At 38.0% G+C, this 25,312-nt stretch overlaps 1 protein-coding gene across 5 annotated transcripts in view; it reads left to right on the top strand.

Moving 5' to 3' along the window:
• Window positions 1-24,500, top strand: part of TRPC6 (transient receptor potential cation channel subfamily C member 6) — a 130,663-nt gene extending 106,163 nt beyond the window's left edge. For 2 of the 5 annotated variants that reach the window (XM_082339898.1, XM_082339900.1), the window contains exons 8-13: window positions 715-910; window positions 1,718-1,921; window positions 3,585-3,659; window positions 11,015-11,098; window positions 12,894-12,969; window positions 13,671-24,500. In XM_082339898.1, the coding sequence (XP_082196024.1) occupies window positions 715-910; window positions 1,718-1,921; window positions 3,585-3,659; window positions 11,015-11,098; window positions 12,894-12,969; window positions 13,671-13,822 (787 nt within the window). In that variant the 3' untranslated portion in view covers window positions 13,823-24,500. The other 3 variants (XR_014231114.1, XM_082339899.1, XM_082339901.1) reach the window with 3 other exon arrangements.
• Window positions 24,501-25,312: the final 812 nt, after the last annotated feature.

Here is a 25,312-nt window from a genome sequence, read left to right as displayed (position 1 = left end):
CACACATGTTTTTTATAAAGTGTGTTTGGAATACATTATTCAAATGTTAGGTATTCAGTGTTACAATAAGTATTGACGGAAGCATAACCTATTACCCATATTCCTGTAAAGTTCAGTTTATGAGAGAAATTAAACCACCTGGGCTAAGCAGAGGGGCTTAGTTTAGGGTCAGTAATTATGCCTAAAGCATTGAAATTCCTATGTAAGACATGTCAGTGATTTTGGTAACATTGACTATATTTATATTGTCATATTTTCCTTAAGACACCTTAAGACACATACTATTGTAATCTTTTTATTGGAAATTAGTGGAAGTATAGATGAGCAGGAAACCCAAAAGGACTCTAACAGATAGCATTATTTTTTATTAAGTAATACATTTAACACTTCCATTGCCAAAGCTATGGATTATTTAAATGTTAATATCTGTGGTTATGTAATTATGCTAGCATTTACTGAGTGCTTATTATGTTCCAGATAGTGAGCTATGTGCTTCATATACACAATATTTCCTCATCCTTGCAACAATCCTAGAAATAAATAATTATTGTACCCATTTTACAGAAAAGAAAAATGAGGCTCAGGGAAGTAAAGAGTTTTCTCATGAATATCTTATAATTTTCAAAGACACTAAAGCAACTCACTTTTATTATGGTACCATTTTTGTTTATTTGTACACTTTATCATTTCCTTTCTCTCCTTCTTTTTCCCCAGAGTGGAAGAGAGTTTTAAGACACTGTTTTGGGCTATATTTGGACTTTCTGAAGTGAAATCAGTGGTCATCAACTATAATCACAAATTCATTGAAAACATCGGTTATGTTCTTTATGGAGTCTATAATGTTACCATGGTCATTGTTTTGCTAAATATGTTAATTGCAATGATCAACAGTTCATTCCAGGAAATTGAGGTATAACCTCTATACATTTGTATACTATATGTTACATGTTTTAACTATTCCAGGGATCAACTCAGCATTGGTGGCGACAGTATAGACTGCTTTCCATCTGTTCTTTCCCTTTTTACATACTTCTTTATATACTGTATATACTGTAGAAAATATCTATATTTTTGTATACTTTATATACAGGAATCTAGAAAATTTTAATGCTTTGCTTCCAAACACAATATCTATGGGTGTGGTGGGATAGTAAGGCGTAAGGATGAGAAATGTTGTGTGATTTGTTATTATTATTTACAAACTCTTTAGAGTTTAGAAATACTATATCAGCATGAATTTATACTTTATTTTAAAAATTATTGCTTCCGAATACCACTATTCTCCAAATCTTGTTTTGAGTGATGTTCAGAATTGACCCTTTCTCAAATTCAGTGTGATAGTATACATTTTTATTCCAGAAATCTTGGTCTGTCTCCCAAATTAATCAAAGTAGTGATCTGTTGCAGAATAAAAAAGTGAATAATTTTTCATAGTGTTTTCTGGAATGTAGGAAAATGCATTTATATCTTTCAGTGTATTTATAAACACATGCAAGTGTTGAGATCTATAGATCTATAAGCCTGGTAAAATTTTAGGCAGATTTAGGAAAGAGTGTGTGAATAGTACCTTAACACTTTTGAAAAAATCTTGGAGTGGTCTTTGGGGTCTGAGAGTGTTGTAGGCATCATTACTTCCATCTAGTCATGCAATGTTAGAAGCATCCCAGTAATTCTTTTTATGCATTTCCTGGCTGAACTGTCATATGTATTTGTGTAGGATGATGCTGATGTGGAGTGGAAATTTGCAAGGGCCAAACTTTGGTTTTCCTACTTTGAGGAGGGAAGAACTCTTCCTGTTCCCTTCAACCTGGTGCCAAGTCCAAAGTCCCTGTTTTATCTCCTACTGAGGCTTAAAAAATGGATTTCTGAGCTGTTCCAGGGCCATAAAAAAGGTTTCCAGGAGGATGTGGAAATGAACAAGGTGATTTGACTTGATAATTTAAAATTATATTTTTAAATGCTGAGACCATTATAACCACTGTGCCACATCCCTTTATAAAGAAGCAGTCTGTGATGACATGTCCATCCATTCCCAAATGTAATCACTTAGCTCAGAGCAGTCCTTTGGCTTGTGTCTGTTTATTAGGAGCACACTGGACATTTCTGCTTAAAAATATAAGAAAAATTCATGAAATGTAACTAAAATAATGTATTACATTATCTGGAGTGGGTACTGAAAGGGAGAGCTATTCTGGGCCCCATTTCTGCTGTTGTGGCTACACGTCCCTCACTTCACCTTCAATTTATACAGCTAGGTATATTTATATACCTCAATTTATACAGCTTCAATTTTTTGCATGTTCAATTTATACAGCTAGCTGATTATGACTTGCGGGAATCTGACAGACAAGTAAGTCCTACATTGAAACGTTCAGAAATCAATTGCTCACATGTAATATGGGAGACCAGGTTTGGCATTAAGTAGTTCAAGAAAGAAATATCTAAGGAGACTAACTGGAAACAATAATCCCATGAGGCAGTACCATCTTAAGAAGCCATGAAAGAGAAGAGGTCTAGTGCTTAGATGAGGGAGTAGAACAATCACAGTGGGTTTAGAAATGTGTGGAGCATGCGGAATGCTGTGTGAAATGCATGGGGGTGGGGAGGTTACTCTCAGCAGGGAACTCTGCAGGGGACAGAACTCTATATCCAGAAGGAGCACTGAGAGACTAGATGCCTCCAGAGGAGGAGGGCCAGGAAAGGAACAGATGTGGATATGGTGTCATATTATGGGAATGTGAAGGAGCTGGCTGCTTCCAATTCCCAATTTTAATGAGGAAACACATTTAATTCTCTCTTCAAAAATAGGAAGAGAGGCAATGGGCAAAAGTTGCAAATAGTTCATTTTTAGTTCTATGTAAAAAAAGAAATTTGTAACAACAAGATCTGCCCAACAGAGTGGTGGGCTGTCTTGTGAAATAGTGAGCTCCCCATCATTGCAAGTAATCAATAAATGTTAGCTGACCAACATTAGGAATTTATAGGTTTTTCTACACTGGTGGGCAACTGAGCCAAATGATTGTAAAAGTTCCTTGCAGTTATAAGATTCTATTATTGAATGATTTGCTACTTACTACATGAGATTCTCAAGTTAAGCTCCCAGAGCTCCAATTTCCTCAACTGTAATATGGGATCAAAAATTGCATCTACATCATGAAAATCAAATCAGATAAATATGTAAAAGTGCTTTGAGAATTCTAAAGCCCTCTTTAAATGTATTATCATTATTTTGTATAGGAATTTTGGAAAAATATGCCATCTTTAGTGCTCTCCCAGATGTATAACTTACAGAACTCAGTGTGTTGGGTGGCAAAATTTTCCCTCACTTTACTTAATGTTGTTAAGTGTGTAGTTTACAGGTGTGATTAGATCTGCAACCCAAGACAATTCAGTCTCCAAAAGGAAATGTCCAAGTACTCACCAAAGGGAAGACCTCAATAAGAATATGTTTCTCTCACTGAAACTTGCTGGAGAATTGGACCAGATGGCTTTTAGAATATGGAATAAAGAAAGAGTGAAATTCGTTTTATAATTCCCAATGTAAAATTAGTGATTGTACTTATTTTACTCTCTATCTTTAAAAGAGAAATGAAGAAAAGAAATTTGGAATTCTGGGAAGTCATGAAGACCTTTCAAAATTATCACTTGACAAAAAACAGGTAAGATTACATTTGAAAATATGAAGCCACACATAGGTTCAGGCTTTCTACTCAGAGAAAAGGACAGATATTCAGAAGCAATTTCAAGAAACAGTAGACACATTAAAGAATTAACAATTTAACAATGCTCAAAGAATCTGTTATTGAGAAGTGAAAATAAGGCTGTGTCCTGTTAATCAGCAAAAAGAATTACATGGCTGTTTAAGACAGATAGTAAACACGTATATTGGGGTAATTATGGGTGATGGAATATAGGAATTATGATGTAAAGAAGGGAAAATTAAAACAATAGGGACCTGATGGAGATATAATTAACTTAATTCTCGGCAGCTCAAGTGGAGATTATGCACACCTAACAGAGCTTCATTATTTGTCAGTAATCGAGAAGCTGTCAAAAAAAGGCACCCTGAGAATTTAATGGCTCCTGTCATCAGCCCAGTTTATAATGAGCAATGTACCCTGGAGCTGCATCAGCTCCGTAATTTGAAGTGGCAAAATCCCTGATGCTGAGGACTTTTGCTTCATTCTGGCAGCAGGCACATAGTAGGGGTACAATAAATGCGTGTTGCTGAGGGAAATTATGAGTGAATTAATTAGGAGAAGGGCAGTGTATCAGGTGGGACTTGCATTCAGTTGCACATATCATGGTGTTTTCAACAAGACAGTTGTTTTTCCCCCTCTCATTTAACTCTCCAGAGTTGGCAGTACAGGACTGTTGTCCGGAGTGAGTCTCTGTGATTCTCCTGGATTTTTTTGTTATAGTCAGATGCAAGATGACACCTTCACCTCCAGACATCCCATCCACTTTTCAGGCATGAAGAAGGAATGGGTCAAAGGAAAAGTGGGCCACTAGCTGAATCACCCTCAGAGATGCCTCCCAACAATTTCTGTTATTATATCTCATTAGCCAGAACTCTGTTACAGGGCCACCCCATGGGACACAAATGCCAAGGAGGGATGCTATTTTGTTTTGTTTTTAAGCCAAGTATGTTACCTCCTCCAACAAAATAGGAATACTCTTATGCATTGATGTAGTATTGATATAGCCAGATCATTGAACCAAGTAGTCAGAAGATTGGGATCTCATCTTATCTCTGCCCCTTTAGCAATTCGTTTGACTTCTCTGAACCTTAATTTCCTCATCTACAAAATAGGAATGATCAAGTTGTACAGCCCATCACACAAAATTGTTGAGAGGATTCAGCTGATGCTTTGTAAATCACAAACACTATTATACAAATGGTGAAGTACTTGTTATAAAGAAGCAGCTTTTTGTTATTTGGTTATGAATAACTCAATAAAAATTTTTCAAGAATAGGTCAGTGTAAGTTGGATTTTATAGTTTTCCAGTAAGAAATTACTTGTGCTGAAAGTATGATGAATGCATGATAACAATAAAGCGTTGGACAAATATAAGAAAAATTCAAGGGGGATCAACATGCCATTTTTTCTTTACGATAGAAACTATAGTGTCTTTCAAATCAAATAATTTTATTTTCTTTGGAGTTTCTCAGAAAATGTAGAAACTTAAAATTTGTTTTAATCATCTGGAAAATACTTTTTATATTTTTTAAACATGGCTTGGATTACTCTACACTTTCCGATAGCACATATTTCAATCCCAGGTGAAAGCAAATTCTTTAACAGCAATACTAAGCCTCTGGTATCTGATCACAGTGGTAGATCAATAAAATGTTGATTCCAATGTCAGCTGAACCTTCTAGAGACCCTTTTGAGAGACTGTTTATTGTGGCAGCCATGGGAATGTAGGGCTCATGTTTTCTTTCAAGAGAGCCTGCTTCAGAGAGTTAGGTCAGCTGACAGCCTCCGGCTGCAGCATCTTTGGGGTCCCCTCAGCTTTCCCACCATGGCCATGCTCTTTAGGTCCCGGATAGTTCATGCCAACACAGGACCTCTCTTGGGGTACTCTGCACCGCAGCTCCCCGTTGGGCTGGCTGACTTTCTCAGACAATCTTATTACCTTTCCCTCTTTCACAGGTGAGTCACGCCTCACAGTCTGGGAGATTTTTCTGCCTTTTGCTCCCACTTCCCATTATCTTTCACAGGCATAATTCTGAATACATCTCATATTTCTCACTTTGTCTTGGCATTTGATTCCTAGAGGACCAAATCAACACAAGTGTCTATTTTCCCTTACCATTTAAGCTTGTGGTGAACAAAACTGAGGCATATTTCACATAGCTTGCTTTTGCTTGATACATGAACTATATTCCTGAGAAAACGTTTTTTAAAGCAACCATTTATAGTCCCAATCAGTTTTGCCTGTTGTTGCTGGGATGAACTCCTACTGGAACACATTTAATGCTGATATGTACTAAGAAAAACTCTCATGGTGTGTTTTCCCTAACCCAATTTGCATGGCTTTTGCTCATTCTTTTTCATAAAGTCTATGTCTAAAATGGCACAGTTACGTTTCTAGTTTGCTGGGGTCTTCTTTCTTGACTCCTTGAAAGTTAAAGTGGTTAAGTCGCACAAACCTTCCTTCACATCTACTCCACGGACACTATATAAATCAGTCAGATGAACCATATAAAAATACCTTTTAGCATATCTATTTATTATCTTTAATCATCTCCTTCAGCTCCGAATATCACTGACTTTGGTGGTTAGCATTAGCTTTTCGGACATATAGTCTGAAAGGACAGCATACATTAATATTCAGTCTCTGCCATACTGTATTACATGTGTAAACCTGAAAATGCCAAATAACTTCTTGAATATTTGCTCTGTTCCAGCTCTAGATCAAACCCCCTTCAAGTTGTCAGTTTCAGAGCAGGTTTTACATGCCATGGACCGTAGGCCAGTATGGAGCATAGACGTTATTTTAGCATTTTGGGTCCATTCTGTACTGGATTGAATGAGATGTGGAGAATTTTTTTTTTTTAATCAGTTACATATCCAGGAACTATGTCCTTTAGCTTCTAATTAGGTCAGGGGCTTTCTTTTTAGTCATCTGATGAACCAGTTATATAATGTAGTGGTTCCAATTTGTTACTATCACCAGATGAATTTGTACAAATTACCCATCCTCTTCTCCAGGTCTATAGAGTTAAAATCTCTGGCCATGGGGCCTGGAAATGTGTATTTTAATAAGTCCTTAGGAGATTCTAATGCTCATCTGGGTATGGGAATCACTGAGTATTTCATTCCCTGAATGACTTAGTCAGGGACATGAACACATCAGTAAAAAGCAATATTCAGCAAATTGTCTCCAAAAGAAATAGAGCAGATTAAAACTAACCATGAAATAGGCCTAAAGTCACATAGTAGATATTTATCCTTCTGTACAATAATAATAGCTGTTGACACTTATACAACATCTACTATGTCAAGCTACTCATTCTACACACCTTATCTCTTTAATCCTCATATTAGCTCTAGAAGGTAGGTAATATTATTTTCCCTATTTTATACATGAGAAACCTTAGGTTAACAGAGGTGAAATGACTTGCTCAAAGTTCCACTTCAGACAGAGCCAGAATTCAAATCCATATCTGTTTGATTTCAAGCAAGAGCTTTTACAAGAACTGTACCACATGGTTTCATGTCATATGTGCACCCCCTGCTGACTGATCATATTTCCTCTACATTTTCAGTTCATTGCTTTGATCCCAGCCTCAGACCCCTCAATGTGGGGAATGGGAGACTGACTCCTAGTACTATGTCCAACAACATAAAAAATTCCCAAGACTGAGGCTTACTTGTTATTCTTAATGAATAACAAACAAGTTATTTAGTGTTCCTCACTCTAATCCTACAATGAAGCTGCAGCAAGATGAGAAATGCTAATATCAAACTAATTACTAGGATTAAAAAAAAAGAAACAAAGAATGCAGGAAATGCGGTAGAAAGTATGGGGGAAAAAAAGGACAGGCAGTGCTTTATTCAGAATCGGAGTGTGTATTTGCATTAGACAGGAAGAAAGCTTACACCCAGTCCTTCCTCCTTCCTGCTTCTACTCAACAAGCTCCCCTTTCCCACTCCCATCGCATTATGCGTCAGTGCCATCTATAAATGTCCAAATCACTAAGGTTTAAATGCTATTCATATTGCCAACTGAATTCCCTTGGCTTCCCAGTCTATTTTAGTAGCTGTACATCAAAACAAATATAAATTAGAATTTTCTGCCACCAAGTGGTAATAATGCTTCTTTGCACCATTGGGTAAGTTTCTTCTTACATATTACTCCTTTGTGTTATTAAATTTTTAAACATGTATTTGTTGAATACCTACTATATATCAGAAACTGTTTAGAAATTTTTGCTAAACAAATGTTTTATTTGCATCCAAATTCATACTTCAGATTTAGAGCAGAACTCTTCACATAAAAGTGATCCAAATGAATTTGTAACTGTTTAGTCATATACCATTTAACTATACTAGTGGTTCCCACTGAAAGGTAATTTTGATTCCACACTACCAGCAGTCCAGGGTGCATTTGTAATACCTGGAGACTTTTTTGGTTGTCACAACTAGAGAGGGGAACTATTATTGGCATCTAGGGCGTCAAGGCCATGGGTGCTGGCAAACATTGTACAATGCACTGGAAGCCCCCCACAATAAATAATTACCCAGCTCAAAGTGTCAAAAATGTTGCAGTTGAGAAATCCCAGGCTCTACCCATTGGATGCATGCAAAGAGTAGCTGTGTGTTATAAAACTGTACAACACACTGTAGCTGCAGTCATTGACACATCAAGATCTACAATCCGGAAAATCTACAATTATACCCATTCTCAAATGAACAGAAAACTGTTTTCTGGCTTTCTTGGTACTGTTACCTCTTCTGTGTCATCCAGGGTATTAATTTGTAAGTCATCTGCCTCAGACCTTAAAACCATGTTTCAGATTTATCTTTCCTGTGTGGTTGAGCTGCAGCCAATTGGTTCATGAACCTATATTGTACACGTCTTGTATAGCAAGTTGTCCAGAAATCAAATGAACTCTATAAGTGACCCGAAAGCACTTCTCCCTTCATTCATTTCACCAACCAACAACTTCTGAGCACTTACTATCTGCTGGACAGTGATGGCTCTGAAGGCACTGAGATAAACTAAACAACATTCCTCCTTCTGTAGAGCCCAGGAGGATGTAGACAATAACCATGTAAACAAGCCAGTGAATAAAGTAATTGGCAATTGTGAAGCACGTTATGAAGGGTACAAAAGGCCTAGCTTGCTCAAGATCTATTTTCATGGGGTAGGCAGAGAAAGCCATTTGAGGAGCTTATGTGTTGAGCTAAACTCCAGAGGATCAGACAAAGCAAGTCAGACAGGAAAAGAGCCAGGAAAAGAGTGTTTCAGGAATTGGGAACAACAAACCTTAAATTAGAAAAGAGCAAATGAAAAACAGCCGGCATAGTGTTAATATAATATTAAGTTTCCGAGAAAAGGATTATTGCCATAGGCATGGAGGGTTGTGGAGCTGCCTTAATTTGGAATGATTGGCACAACGAGTATTAAGGTCCACACATTCATCTCTAAAAAATCTCAAAGAAGTATAATTTTTCACTTTCTTTTTTCCATGAACACCATATGGATGTGTTAGTGGCCTCTAACAAAAGAAGGAGACATCAAATTAATGATTTGCCACCATGAGGCTGTGCATTCATGAAGAGATGGACGTGATGCACACAAAGATTCCCTTTGCCCGGATCCTTTCGCTCTGATTATGAACCTGTCCTCACCCTCCATGCTTTATCATAAAAACTGGGGGATGGAAGTGATGACTCTGGTCGTCATGTTTAATGATGTCTTTAAAGCATAAATCATAGTTTGAAATCCAGGAATCATATCTAATATATTAAATATCATTATATTTTATAATATTATAAAAATAAATGATTATGTAATTTGAAAATAAACATTAAAATATTATTAAAATATGTTGAAGTTTGCATTTGTTTCACAAATTCATAAATTAGTAGGACTTGAAGGACTGTAGAGGTCAACTAAGGCATTCCCTTCACTGTCAGAAGAGATTGTAGGGTTTCAGCTTCTCACCTAGTATCCCACAGCTAACTTGTGGCAGAGCCAGATTTGAGTTTTCAGGTTTCTGTCAAGTGCTCTTCTACAGAACCCAAGCCGCCTCTCTGGTTAATTTGGTCAATTGTAAAATTTTATCTTAATTTTTTTAAAGTTAATATAAAGTTAAAAAAAATACGGTAATTTTGCTGACATTATTAGAGAGGGTGAAAGAAAAAGGCAAATAGCTACATGGAAAAGGATGCTATCTAAACAATATCTTCACAATGAGTATGAATCTTGTCAGCCTTGCCATACTTTTTCTATTACTATAACTCAGCTAGATCATAGTTATTTATGTTATTCATTAAATACCCAGAACATAGCACAGCACCTTACATATAGAGGTCACTCACACATACCTGTTTAATGGATGAATGTGTACATAGCTGCTTGAATTCAGCACGTGGCCATTTAAAGCATCAATGCATTGAAGTTAAGTCAAGGATTTAAATTGAGTCTCATTGAGCTTTACCTGTAGCAACTTAGATGTCATTGGGAAATATAAATTATGGCTGTCTTAGTAGATAGTCTTGAAGTTTCTTTTCCCCTGGAAAAGAGTTTTGCACCCCCAAAAATATATATTTGGAGATGCTGTGTTTTGCTCAGTTTCTCCTACTTATTTTTGTAAAACCATTTTTTCCCTTTAGAAAATGCCTTAAAGAGGTTTTTAATCATCCTCTTAGCATGTTAATATGGTACTTTACCACCTCTCTTGCAGATTACTTTCCTTGTTATTTTCCTATTCAAGCAAATGTATTATTTGAAAAGTGCTGCCCAGATAGGATACTATATATATCCTAAAATTCAAATGGTTTATTAGTGCTTTCTTGGCACCTGAATCCTATCCTACAACAAAGTCTTACCCTGGTGTTTCTTCAGGAGTCTTATCACAGTCTCTACTGCAGGTGTGGATGGTGTAGTCAATCATGCTAGACTGTGGATCCCTCATCAATGGACTTCTGAGATCACCACCATTATTTTCTCAACTTGTTTGCCTCTTGCTCCACCAAGGATGTATCTGTGGGAATGTTAAAGCATGACTCTCATGACAAAATGATTGATAGCCACAAAGTCTAAGAGAGTCCTCAGACAACCTCTAATAGACACTGAGAGGCTGAACACACCTAAAGTGTCTATGATTTGTCTTGGAAGACAGAATATTAAGCAAATTAAGTTAAAATGGCACTATACATATAGAAAAGATTATTTATATATATGAGACTTAGTTCACATATATAACTGAGATAAATATCATCACATTTTTAAAAAGTTAAATAATAATCAATTTCTAATTCTTTTCAAAATACAGTTTGGACATAGTAAACAATCAAGTTTAAGAAGTTCAGAAGATTTCCAGTTAAACAGTTTCAATAATCCTCCAAGACAATATCAGGTAAGCATGAATTTTTAAAGAAATAAGACTAGTTATTTGTAATATTTAGAAACTCAAACTATGTGATTATTTAAATGAAAATGAACTGTTACGATATTTTTCTCAATATCAAAATAATACACTAATTCAAAAAAATATTTATTGAGTAACTACCACGTACCATGCACTTTCTAAGTACTAAAGATATAGAAGTGAACAAAATAGATGAAGTCTTGCCATCATGGAACTTAGAGCCTACATGTTTATTGTAAAAAGTCTATCTTACTAATGTGAATTCTCCATTGTTGTTCTTTTCCAAGTTGTTTGGGTTATTCTGTTTCTTTGCCTTTCCATATAAATTTTAGAATTGATTGTGTATTCCAAAATTGTGACTGTGTTGAATCTATAGATTGATTTGAGTAGAATTGTTGTCCTAACTATATAAAGTCTTCCAATACATGAACACAGCAAAAAAAAAAAAAAAAGTCTATCTTACAAAAAACATAAAGAAGAGAGTAAAAAACCCCACCACTGAGAAGTAAAGACTACTTACTGTTCGTGAATATTCTGCCAGATGATTATATGTATGTATATAATTTTACATATATTTTAATATTATTATAGAAATGTATATGTAATATATATAAATGAGTTAACAATACTTATAGAATGAATAATAGTTTTTCACTTCACAAAACATATATTCATATTCATTTTAATGGATGTACTATATTCCTTTGTACAAATAAATAATTCTCTATTGATGGACATTTAAGGTTTATTTTTTTTTCACTATTATAAGTAGGACTACTATGAACATACTTGTCCATGTACCTAATTACATCATTAGGATAAGTTCTTGAAAGTGGGATTTGACTATCATTTAGTTTAGGGTTTAGGTAGTAAGATTTGGTTTAGCTATATATCCACCCAGGACTTCCTGCATATGTGCTGAGCCTCTTACTTTTTATGAAAAGTACGTAGTAAAAGCAGTATCCTCATGGTGGAAGCTCAGGTGCTGGAGAAATATTATTACATTGAAGCTAGCCATTCCTAAATTATTAGCAAGTATAAAATCAAAACTGGCTCCATTTCTTTGTAATGGAGGGGAAAAGCCATAAATGAGGGCACATCTGCTTAACTTTCCATTTCCACATACAGAAGTGCACACCTCTGACCCGCCCAGCTGTTAAGGCTGTGTCTTGTTCTAACACTTTTCAAGTAAAATACAAGCAATGAACATCAAGGATTAGATGTTTGCTCTGAACTTATTATTTTCTCAAGAATTAACTTTTGAGTCATTCGTCCTGGTGATGTGAAAATTACTTTTAAAATCTGGAGATAGGGCTTCCCTGGTGGCGCAGTGGTTGAGAGTCTGCCTGCCAATGCAGGGGACACGGGTTCGAGCCCTGGTCTGGGAAGATCCCGCGTGTCGCGGAGCAACTAGGCCCGTGGGCCACGGTTGCTGAGCCTGCGCGTCTGGAGCCTGTGCTCCGCAACAAGAGAGGCCGCGATGGTGAGAGGCCCGCGCACCGCGATGAAGAGTGGCCCCCGCTTGCCGCGGCTAGAGAAAGCCCTTGCACAGAAACGAAGACCCAACACAGCCAAAAATAAATAAATGAATAAATAAATAAATAAAATTAAAAAAAAAAAATCTGGAGATAGTATGCATCCCCTACCAGATAAATCATCTTAATCTTTCATAGCTATCATTTCTGAAGTGCTTACTAAAGAGAGAAAAAATCAGAAACTTATTCCAAATGAGAGATTTATCATGAACATAAAACTAAGATGGATTTCTCTTTTCTCTGTCTAGAAAATAATGAAGAGACTCATTAAAAGATATGTATTACAAGCCCAGATAGATAAGGAGAGTGATGAAGTGAATGAAGGTGAGTTGAACACAGGGACAAGTCAGCCCCTGAGCATGAGCCAGGACCTGGGGCCTGAAGCAGAGCTGAGGGAGAGCTGGAGAGATGGGCGTGGGAAGGGTGAGCTTCAACAAGAGAAGACAGGATCTCACCAACCATCAGTACTGCTACATACTGGGGAAATACGCTATTTCTCCACAGTTGGGGGCAGATGCCACTTGCTAGATAAGTAACTACAGTCATCTCTTGGTATTCGTGGGAGGTTGGTTCCAGGACCTGTGTGGATACCAAAATCCACGGGTGCCCAAGTCCGTTATATAAATGAAGTAACTACTACAGTCTACCCTCCGCATCCGCACGCATAAAACCCGAGGATAGGGAGAGCGAACTGTATTATATCCGTGGGGGGCTTGGAGGGAGAAGGAAGTGGTTGGGGATAGTGAGGGTCCGTTGCCCCAAACCCTGTAACATTTGCCACCAATGTTTCCCTTCCACTGACTTCAGGAGGACTACGTTATAAGTTTTCTCTATAATCTTTTCACTAACCAAAATACTGAGCTGAGAAAATAGAAACCTGCCCCCATTAAAAAGTGATTTCCTTTGAAAGGATTCAAAACACAGATGTGTGTGGCATTAAGGCTGATTTCAATCTATCCCAGAATCACTAGTTTCTCTGCATTATGTATTTACAATTGACTTCTTATCACTCTTGTTTTGCAAAGGGGAACTGAAGGAAATTAAACAGGACATCTCAAGTCTCCGCTATGAACTCCTTGAAGAAAAAACTCAAAATTCAGAAGACCTGGCAGAACTTATTAGAAAACTTGGGGAGAAATTATCAATGAAACCAAATCAGGAGGAAAGCAATAGATAATGCAAAGTCTTTCTTTAAAATTCATATTTATTTGTCCACTTGAAGCCATGTTATTTTCTGATTTATTTTTTCAAGTGCCAATATGACCAGCTTTTAAAGAAGAAAAAGTTCAAAGATAACTTGGGTCATCCTATTATTTGGAACTCTAATATTTTTGGTGATTAAATTTCATTATTCAGGCTAAAGTTTGCAGATTATGACAAAAATTATGCCCAGTTGTTTGGTGCTTGTTTTGTAAACTGCTTTCTTGGGTACAACTACTGTGATGACGTGATTGCCATGTAGTGTCTGCCTGGGAATCATCTCAGCTGACAGGGCAGACACACCATGTTGTGGTATTTTCCCTGATGGAGATTTCAGGTACCTTCTTGCCTGCTCTATGGATCCCTTGCTGGTGACTTCCAGACTTGAAATCTAGAGAAAAATAATCTCTTGCCATTTAGAGAATACTGTTTAATCATCTACCCTTCTTAGCCCACACAGAATATGATTGATAATATCTGTGCAAAATGGGGTTAAATCTTTCCTAAATTTTCTGATTCATCTCTTTGAAAATGTTACACTTACCAGTGAAAAAGTATTTCCTTCACTGAACTCTGGAAACAGTTCAGTTCTCTGTGTGTGTGTGTGTGTGTGTGTGTGTGTGTGTGTGTGTGTGTTTGCACATGTGCATGTGAAATACTTGTCCTATTTTCTTTTGCAGCCAATACAGACACTCAAAAGCTCTTTATATTATACTTTATATTGTACGATGTACAATTTTTTATTTTATTGAAAAATTATTGGCCAAATAAGAACACTTTATTGGAGAAGTATCAAAGCCACAAACAATTATCGTTATTTGCTTCAATTATAGTACAATTTTTGTGCCATTTCCAAGGGGCTTTACAGGTGAATTCCTACGTTTGGCCTCAAATGTAAAGGAAAAAACGTGTTGAGGGAACTTGCAAATACTTAGTATGTCCTACCCTCCTCTCAAAATATATAAAACAGGAATTTGAATTCATGAGCATTTACCAAGAGGTTGCTATTACTTACTGATGATGTGAGGCCATATCTAAAACAACTAAAAGGAAGAAATGAAGGTTCACTATTCAGCTACCCAAAGACTGTCAACATTTGGATAATGCTGGGCATTGACCTGAAGTGCTGCTTTAAATTCAATAAAGAGAGGCTTCAAATGCAAATTTTAAATTTCATTTTAAAGATAAAATGGTCACAGAGAATCTATTTGGCCCCAACTTTGATTTAGTTTACATCAAAAAACCTTTATGTAACCAGATCAGAAAATACAGCTGAGATTTTTATATACAGTGATTTTATATTTATGGTTATTACTTATTGAGAAATTATTTAGTGATACAGAAAAGGTCTGTTTTCAAATGTTTTGTGACAACATTTGAATAAGAATTTTTAAAAATCAACTTCATAACCAAATGCACTATCTGCAAATTAAAATAATCTAAATGCACAAAGCTTGTGTGTCATGCCATGCAAGAGATTGGCCTCCAAGCCAAGGAGCGCTCTATGACAGCAAATGGGCTTGACTCCAGAAGATTCTGGAAAAGGTATTTAGATTTCTCAGTGTCTTTTAAATTGGGTTGACTTGACAAGATGTAAGTTTTAGGAAATGCAACAGGCATGACGATGAGTTCCTTAGTAAAAGGCACTGCCATCAAGTGCCACCTGTTATTGTTCAAATTTAAATGTCCTGAAGTCAACATATTTTCCCTGAAGTGCAACTGAATTGGCATCTCTTCTAATTTCCTTTTAATTGGAAGATGAAAAGACAACTCAAGCATATTTTAAGAAAGGCTTTAAAAATTCCAGCAAGAACTTAATTCAAGGCATATTGGCAAAGGATTGTCAAAGCACAACGATCCTTCAAATATCTCAAGACCACTGGCTTTAAATCCTGTATTCATGTTGCAGTTAGCTTAATCTTTTAAAATTAGGTGGTTAAGAAATTTAAATGTGTTTATCCAAACTGCTGTCTCTCATATTTCTTTTCTGTGGTTTGGTGCTTTCTGGAAGTTTGGGTACCATAAGGAGGACAGAACAATGGTATCTGGCACTCTGACCATACAGCTACTCCCTGAGGGCCAAGCCCTGCTGACTCCTCATGGCAGACCATTCACCAAAGAACAAAATGAAGCCCCTGGTTTTGTACATCACTGCCTAGTTTTACTCTCTGCTGTTCTCATTACTTTGAGACTGAGAAATAACACAAATTCAGTATGATTTTACTAGGGATATAAAATGAATCACCAGAATCTACTGCCTGCTTAAAACTTTGCCAGGGATTAAAAGGAATAAAAAATGTGTCTGACCTCAAGGAACCTACAACAAAGTAAAGAAATAAGACTTAATACAACTATAAGAAGTGTTTATTGAGCACCTACCATGTGCCAGGCACTGTGATAAATGCTTTCCATGCTCTGTATAATTAAGTCTAACTTAATGCTTACAACAGCTGTATGAGGTAACTATTGTTACTATACTCGTTTTAGAAATGAGAAAACAGAGGCTTTTAGTGGTTAAGTAACTTGCACATAGAGCAAGTGTCAGAACCAGGAACAAAACCTAGGCCTGCCTCACAGCAGAGGCCTCACAGTTACCTGGGATCTTGAACAGCTATTTTGGAGTGTGGTTGTCTCATTGTGAAGCTTATATTTCAACCTCTAGGTTAGGAAAAATGGGCTGTATCTGAAAAGCCAAAGTTCCATTCTATACCCAGTCCAGAGATACACAATCATGTTAATCATGACAGGCTAGGGGTAAAAAGAATATTTGGCTTCAAAACGATTGCAGATACAAAAAAGAATAAAAGATGGAGATGTATATTAAGGGGTGGGGATAGTGTGAGCAAGGCCAAGAGTTGGCCATGAGTGTGGGACACTAAGGGAGAAATAGTGAATTCAGTGGCTGTGACTTGGTGAGAACAGATTGACTTTATTTGGACAGTCTCTGCCACCCATCCAGCACTATTCCAGTATTAATCTTATCACTATGTGAATAGTAAAAGAAAACCTAAAAGTAAAATTTTAATTAAAATGGAGAGACTATACAGTATTATTTGCCAAACAGGCAGCCTGACCTATTAGTGCCCCAATAGAATCACTGTCAAGACCAATTTCCAGCTTTGGGCCAAGGGTTTTCTCTAAGTGCCACATTCTAAGTATGGCCTGCATCTATTCTGATTCTAACAAGCAGATACAGCCTCCTTCTTCACTCTGAAACCGTCCCTCGTCATTGTGTGCCAGGCAGGGTTTATGAAAGCCATGGCAGCTGTCCCTGCAGTCTGTTGAGTGGTGCTGGGTGGGAGGTCCTACACTGCAGTTAGAGTCTCTGCCCTTCAGTGCAGAGGGTGCAGGTTGAATCACTGGAGAACAAAAAAGGATGTGAGTTCCTGACCCAGACCTCTGTGTTGTACTCTGGAAACTTACCTGAGCAAGTTAACCAGAGGTTGTGTTAGGAGCACAGCTCGGCAGCCTACCACTGGCAGAAGTTGAAAATTCAGCCAAACATCTGTTACCGTACACAACATTGACTTATATTCTGAGTCTTTACTTTTACCTGTGACTAGCTGAGGTTAGAGATACACCACAAACTCTATGAAAGACCCAGGTAATTAAGGCAAATGTATTGTTTTTCTTGAATCACTAGAATGATTGCTTGAAGTTTCTTCTTTACTCTATTTACAGCAACAACTGTAAACGTTTCTATGGAAACTTTTAAAAATACTTCTCCGGGATGATAACACCTATTCACAAGTCACAGAAAGCTTTCATTTTGGAATCAATTTTTGTAGAAATTTTGTACAACTGAGTAAATAGCTAGAGACATTGACCAACTGTATGATAGGCTTTTTTTATATTAGTGCCACTTGATAGATAATTTATCCAGTGTAAGTGGATCATAGGGATATCGATTCATGTTTTTCAAACTCTTTGAAAATGACAGATCAAGTAGCCCACATATTCAATGGTAAGGGGAGTTGTACATACTAAGGAGATTACATAAGTCACGGTACTAAAAATTAGTTTTTCAGATTCATCATAGTCGTAGCACTCCCTAAGTATCATGTTATCGAAGACACTGAAGTAAAAACCAAGAGAAAATAGGTATGTACAGAATCTAAGAATGCTTTACCTTTCTTCTTTTTCTAATGCCCACTCTGAAAACCAAAGGCTTTTGTCATCGTCCACTGATAAACTGTAGGAACAGTGTGTAAAAAGTAGGCAGAGAGGCATGTCCTCTAGTAAATGCACAGAACATTACTTTTTTTCCTAAATCATTAGAGGAAGGCTTGATGATGACATTCGAGAAGTGAGTCTTGAACTTCACTGCCCTGCCTTTTTGTCCTCATCATTGTTCATGAAAATAGACTTTCATAGCACCACAAGAACAGACTCAGAATAAATTAAGTTTACTAATTATCATGTCTGAGACTAAAAGTACTATGGCAATGCTCTGCTTTTGCCTTAACCTTTCCAGTATTTTGTGATTCAGTCATCTGACATTTACCTTTCACTCTTCCTCAGAAAATGTACTCTCAGAATAATTGGAAAAGGTCAAATTTCAGTGTTACCTCATATTTCAAAAAATGTTAACATGTCATATCGTCACTACTATTAATATGTAGAAGAATATATATACACACTATACATATATATAGTTTGTCATTATATTTAGTCTATAACCATATAATGCATATATAATATATGCATGTTATGTATATATATATATATACACATATATACGTGTATATATATATATGATCAATGACATTTTTCAAAGCATAGTAATGATCTTAGAAAAAACATTATGCTTACAAATCTGGATTTTATTTTGTTTCTTTTCTCACTTGTCCTTTTCTTTCTTTTTTCATTTCAATGATTCAACTTTTTTTCCTAGTCTCTATATGTTATCTACCTCTTCTACTGAGTTCTTTTCAGTCTAGTAGCACAGAGTATAGGATCTAGAGCCAGAAAATATGGGCTTGAATCCCAGCTCTGACAATTACCAGCTGTGCATTTTTCACTAAGTTGCTTAACCTTTCTGGGTCTCATTATCCAAATTCCATGGATTAAAAAAAAAGCTAACATCATCTCCTGCATAAAATTTCTGTGAGGATGAAATGGGTTAATACCTCTTAGACTCAGAAAATCGTACTTGGCACATATAAGCATTCAGTTAATGTTAGCAATTGTGGAGAAAGGATATGGCTCTCAAATTCCTTTTTCTACCCTGTCTTAAATTTCTCCCTCTTAAACCTCGTAAAATCTTATGACATTTAAGTTTCAACTCATGTTTCTCTGATTGGTTGATACACAGTGTCTGGAGCATTGTGCTGAGAAGGAATCTGAGGCCCCTGTGGAGAAAAGGAGGAAAGAGAGATACAGAGACAATTAACAATGCTTGCCATGCACATGGGAAGTTGGCCCTCATGCCACATATTTGTCATCCTTGAAAAAAAGGAATCATATTTGAACAATATTTTGGAAAATTTCAAGGCATATTTGTTACTTTTCACTGTAATAATTTTGTTATCATTTTAAAATAATATCATAAGATGGTTTAGGGCAGGTACCATATTAGATTCAACTCATAAAACTTTTATTTAAAACCTATTATATTCATTGCAATGTGCTGTGAACCAATGTCAATAGCAGTACTAGAAACAGAATACAGAACTGACTTATAATTAGTAGTTCGATGAGGCCTATTTTAATTTATTCATCCTAGAGAGCTATACAACACTTGGGAAGAAACTCTTCAGCATCCACAAAGTAGGAAATGAAGCCTGGACTCATTTGTGTTAGGTTTAGTTTACCTGCTAGGGTTTGTGGTTTCATCTCATTTCTTAGAGGACATACCAAACCCATGTAAGGAAATCTTGGCATTCCTGATTGATTTCTACCTCCTTCTTGGAGGGTAATCAACATGACTCATTCACTTCATACTTTTGTTTAATAAGATAGTTATCCTTTGGCTCAAGAAGTAGTAGGCAGTAATGAATTGATCGCATGCCAGCTTTTTTCTTATTAATTCATTTATGGGTCTAGCCTATTGAGTTTTCTCAAAGACGTGATTCAGTCGTCTTTCACGATTGACTAAGAGGATACTGTTAATCCTTGGCTGTGTCATTAGTTCACTCAGCGTTTAGCCTCACTGATGATGAGGAACAGACTGTCATAGTTTGTTGCTTCTCCCTGATGCTGTCCATTCTGGAGCCCAGTTACTTTTCCTCACAAACCCCTAACTCAGGTCTGACCCTGGAATATGTTTGAGTTTTTCTCTCTTAAACCGATGACATCTGGCTGATGGCTTAAGAGCTCGGTAGGCTTTATAAAGATAACCTTGGTGTGAGGAGTGGTCAAAGGCTAGAGCGTTTTGAACGTCCATCCTTCACGACAAATCAGAAGTCCTGAAGTATTGTTTGCACTTGGAAATATCATTTAATATGTTACAGGATCAGCACATTTGAAAAAAAAACAACTTTATCCTCTAAGCAATCTGGGCTGAGGTTGTGGCATTATGGGAGAATAATGATTTTTCCAGCAATTCACTAATACCTATTGTTAGAGAATCTGGACATTAATTGTAGCTTATCTGCAGCTGACTGTAACCAAGGATCATCCCGTTCCTCCTCCTCCTCCAAGCAGGGGCCAGGCCTGCAGCCTGCTAGTATTTTACAATATATCATGAAAATTGCAAATATACTAATATCAAATGCATTATCATAAAATTAAAATAATACAATATTCAGTGTGCTTTGACCTGTGCTTTACAAGAGATGCATCTAATGCTATTGATACTTTCATTCCAGTGATTTTTATGCATCTCCATGCCTGGTGCAGCACCTGGGATGTTGTGGGTGTCAGCAATAGGGGTTTATTCAGTCATTTCACTTAAAATTCAAACAACAATCAGGACACAGTTTCTGCCCTCAAGGAGTTCTTAGTCAGACACAGGAGTCAGTCATGTCACCTGTCAGTTCGATGCCATGAAAGCCCCCAGGAGGAGCATCAAGGTGTGGGGGGGAGGAGGAGTGCTTCATTTCAGGTCAGAGAGGCTTCTGGTTGGAAGTAGCATACATTTCAGACAAGCCTGCATTAGGCTGAAGCATTGCTCCTTTTACCCTCTGGGAACAGCGGTATTGGAAGTACATCTGTGGCTTAGCACGCTCCTTGTCTTTATGTAGCCTGTCTTAAAGAACGTTCCCCACAAGCAGACTTGGAATGAAGCTATGCTTCCAGGCCCAGGACAAACTGATGAAGAGTTGGGGAAAGCAGGACAGGGAAGAAGAAATCCACACAACTGTCTGACGCAGGCAAAACCCCGCTAAGGGTAACTTCAGCCTGGTCCTGCAGAGGAATTCTGAAGTTCTGCCTCTGGACTTTCATGCCCTGGCCCATCAGTCCTTTGCTTAAGGGCTGACCCAGGGTGATGCAAACTCCCAGGCATTTAATATATAATATAAACCTTCAGTGGCCCAAGGGCAGCCTCCCAGAGAACACGTCAGGTGCAGGCACTTAGAAGCAGAAGCACACAGATGTCAGGAGGAGATGCGCTGTAAAGAGGTCTGCTGGCATCTGGAGAAGCACTGACAGCGTCCACTCCACTCCCAATGTACAGTGCCAAGGATGGTATTCTTTGTAACCATAGATTGTGTCAGAATTCTAAAATGCTACCTGGTTTTCTATGGATCTTTGGAAATTTGAGAAATAGTATCTGTTTTTGAGTCTGCAGAGGAGATGGTTAAGATCTTCTTGAAATCAAGGAGATTCTGGGTTACTTGTACTTGGTGGTTTAACCCCACGCATGTACCCTCCAGAAACAGGGCTGTTTCCACAGGTGGCTGCTTAATTCATTAAGCTAAATAAGTGTTGAGAGTTACACATACATCCTGGACCAACATACCTCATGAGGCAGCTAGGTCCTTCAAATTGCCCACCAGTTGGTATTACTTTAAGTAGAGGTATAATATGTCCCTCTGAAATGTAATTTTAATAAGGGTGATATATTAACCAATTATGAACATCAAACTGAATGAATTTATCTAGACCTCTAAAGAATGAGACCCAGAATTGGTAACTTTAGATGTAGGTGGGTCCAAGAAAAAATCCAGAATATGGGGCCATTCAATTAGACACTTTACAACCAAGAATATCATAGCAGTGTCCCTGGCTTAAGGCACAGCAGAAATGTAATAGAAGGCTGTGGAGAATGCAGGAGCCAAGGGCAGCCTTTGCAAAATGCATCAAGGAGCACCAATGACTGATTTTTCCCTTGCATGGCCTACTTCACCATATTCATGATGCTATTGCCGCCAAAAAAGACTTTGCATAACCCTTTGAGAACCATAACCCACGGATTTATGTCACAGGCACTTTCAGTGTTCCCAGCACATACTGGGTGCTCAAAAAATATTTTCTGAATGAATACATTTGTTGGATGAATGTATTTGGTGCCACTTGATACCCCAACAGGGCTTGCTATACCTCGGGAGAAGAAAAATAGAACAGGCTTTAGGCAGAGAAAACTCCTGAGGGAGACCTGTTCAAGACTTGCTGGCCAAACACTTTGACATGAGACCCCCAGTAACCTCCTGCTGGCTTGGTCAGCAGTGCGGTCTAGTGAGGGACACAGATCTCTAATGCTGCGAGGCTCTCTCTATCTGGCCACCATAGGGATCTACCCATAGACTGAGAGAGAGAACACACAAATCTGCCTTGACTTGGGCTCTTTGTTTCCCCACTTTTTGAGGACTGTATTCTGGCCCCAACCTTCTGGGTATCACCTTTCATCCACACCAGAAGAGAGATTAGAGTTGAGAAGAAGTCTCTCTGGGTGACACCGTGCAATCAGAATTGCCAGGGAGAAAGGGGCAGCGGGAAGCAGCCTTTATCTCTGCCACCTTGGTTTCCTTTATCATCAGATGAGGGGAGTAATCCTTGCTGTACACTTGACATCCTGAGATTAATGTGAGGTGCAAAAAAAAAAAAAAAAAAAGTGATGTCTCTAAAGTTTTTAAAAATTTCTCCACAGAGCAAGACAGCTACCCTGAACAGAAAGTCAGTGATGGCATTCTACCCCTTAAGGGTTGCCATTTGCTTGGAATAATTGAGACTCTTCTACCAAATTCTCATTGACAACTAATGGGAAGAGAGCAAATATCAACCCAGTCTTTGACTGGTTTCCTGGAAGGTGGTAATCTGTGGGTCCATGGAATCCTGTGACTTTGGCTTTTACCTCTCAGAATTCCTTTCATTCTCTTTTTTTAAAAAATTGAGATATAATTGACATATAACATTATGTTAGCTTCAGGTGTACAATATAATAATTCTATATTTGTGTATATTGTGAAGTGATCACCACGATAAGTCTAGTTAACATCCATCACCACAGTTACAATTTTTTTCTTGTGACAAGAACTTTCAAGATCCACTCTCTTAGCAACTTTCGAATATACAATGCAGTATTATTAACTATAATTACCATGTTGTACATTACATCCAACTTGGGCTTTTTTTGTTCCCATTATGCCTGGCTGCTAGCCAAACCACAAGGTATTCTATACAGACCTGGGAGGTCACACTGACACAGTTCAGGCAGGTTGGCGACAGGATGTGTGAGGAACCGGGCAGGATGGCCCCAGCCTGCTGGTGCCAATGTGTGGCAGTGTGGTTCAGAGAAACACACAGAGCTTCAGAGACAGATCTGGAGGGAGACCCCATGCTGCCACTTACCACCCCCCGTGTGAGCTTGGACTAACGTTGAAACTTTCTGAGGCTCATTTTCCTCAGCTGTTTAACAATGCCTTCCTCATGAGGTCAACGTGAGGATTAAATAAGAATATGTGCAAGAAGCACTTCATCTTTTTTTTTTTTTTTTAATTTATTTATGTATTTTTGGCCGCATCGTGTCTTTGTTGCTGCGCGTGGGCTTTCTCTAGTTGCGGCCAGCAGGGGCTACTCTTCAGTGCGGTGCGCGGGCTTCTCATTGCGGTGGCTTCTCTTGTTGTGGAGCACGGGCTCTAGGCGCACGGGCTTCAGTAGTTGTGGCTTGCGGACTCTAGAGCACAGCCTCAGTAGCTGTGGTGCACGGGCTTAGTTGCTCCACAGCATGTGGGATCTTCCCGGACCAGGGCATGAACCTGTGTCCCCTGCATTGGCAGGCGGATTCTTAACCACTGTGCCACCAGGGAAGCTCAGCACTTCATCTTTGAGGATCTTACAATTGAGCATCTCTGTCAGACGTTGGGTGATACAATCCTCAGACATCTTTTACCCCTTGTCTTCCCCAGACACCCAACTCAGTTTTTGAAAAATTGAAGTAGTGTTGATTTACAATGTTGTGTTAGTTTCAGGTGTACAGCAAAGTGATTCAGTTATACATACATATATATCTATTTTTTCAGATTCTTTTCCCTTATAGTTTATTAAATATATTGAGTATATTTCCCTGTGCTATACAGTAGGTCCTTGTTGGTTATCTATTTTATATATAGTAGTGTGTATATGTTAATCCCAAACTCCTAACTTATCGTCTTCCCCCTTTCCCTTTTGGTAACCATAAGTGTGTTTTCTATGTCTGTGAGTCTATTTCTGTTTTGTAAATAAGTTCATTTGTGTTGTTATTTTAGATTCCACATATAAGTGATGTCATATGATATTTGTCTTTCTTTGTCTGACTTACTTCACTTAGTATGATAATCTCTAGGTTCATCCATGTTGCTGCAAAAGGCATTATTTCATTCTTTTTTTTATGGCTGAGTAATATTCCACTGTATAAATATACCACATCTTCTTTATCCACGTATCTGTTGAAGGACATTTAGGTGGCCCAACTCACTTTTGAAATACCTGTAAAATAATCTCAGGACAAGCCTCAGGATATGCATCTGGGCCAATAAAGACCAGGCTAAGATGTGTGCTGACCTTTGCCAGGTAGTTGGGGGAGGGGAGTGGTCCAGAGGCACATCAAGGTCCATACACCCCCTTCTCGTCTGTAGGCCTTGGTTCATCTGGATCTGAAGTTTCCCCTCCAAATTTCACAAATAATTTGCCTTCAATATATGGCTGCTCTTTCTGATAGAGACAACAGCTTCATCCTGGGCTTTGTTTTCTGATACCCCTGGGGTCCCAATGGCAGGGGCTTAATTATTGGCACCCCCAATCTTATGACTATTCCTCAAAGTTACCCCCCCCCCACAGACCGAAGGGCTCTATGCTGAGTCTTAAACACATTGGCATGCGGAAACCCCACTGGATCAGAAGCCCCACCTTGACACCCCTTTGTGAGCCCCTTGTGCTCAGGACTCTTGAGTCCCTTGAGTTTCTGTGCCCCACCCAAGATACGGTGCTGAGAACGGCAAGTCCAACACTAATTTCCTGTGGAACAAATATGCACTGAGCACTCATGTGTATGAGGCACTCCTCTGGATGGTGAAGTGCACGGGAAACCTCTGCCTCCTCATGGAAC

This window comes from Balaenoptera borealis (assembly GCF_965194805.1).
Source record: "Balaenoptera borealis genome assembly, chromosome: 11".
In the NCBI taxonomy this organism is placed as follows: domain Eukaryota; kingdom Metazoa; phylum Chordata; class Mammalia; order Artiodactyla; family Balaenopteridae; genus Balaenoptera; species Balaenoptera borealis.
Note: the sequence above shows the minus strand (reverse complement) of the source record. Positions and strands in the feature narration are given on the sequence as shown.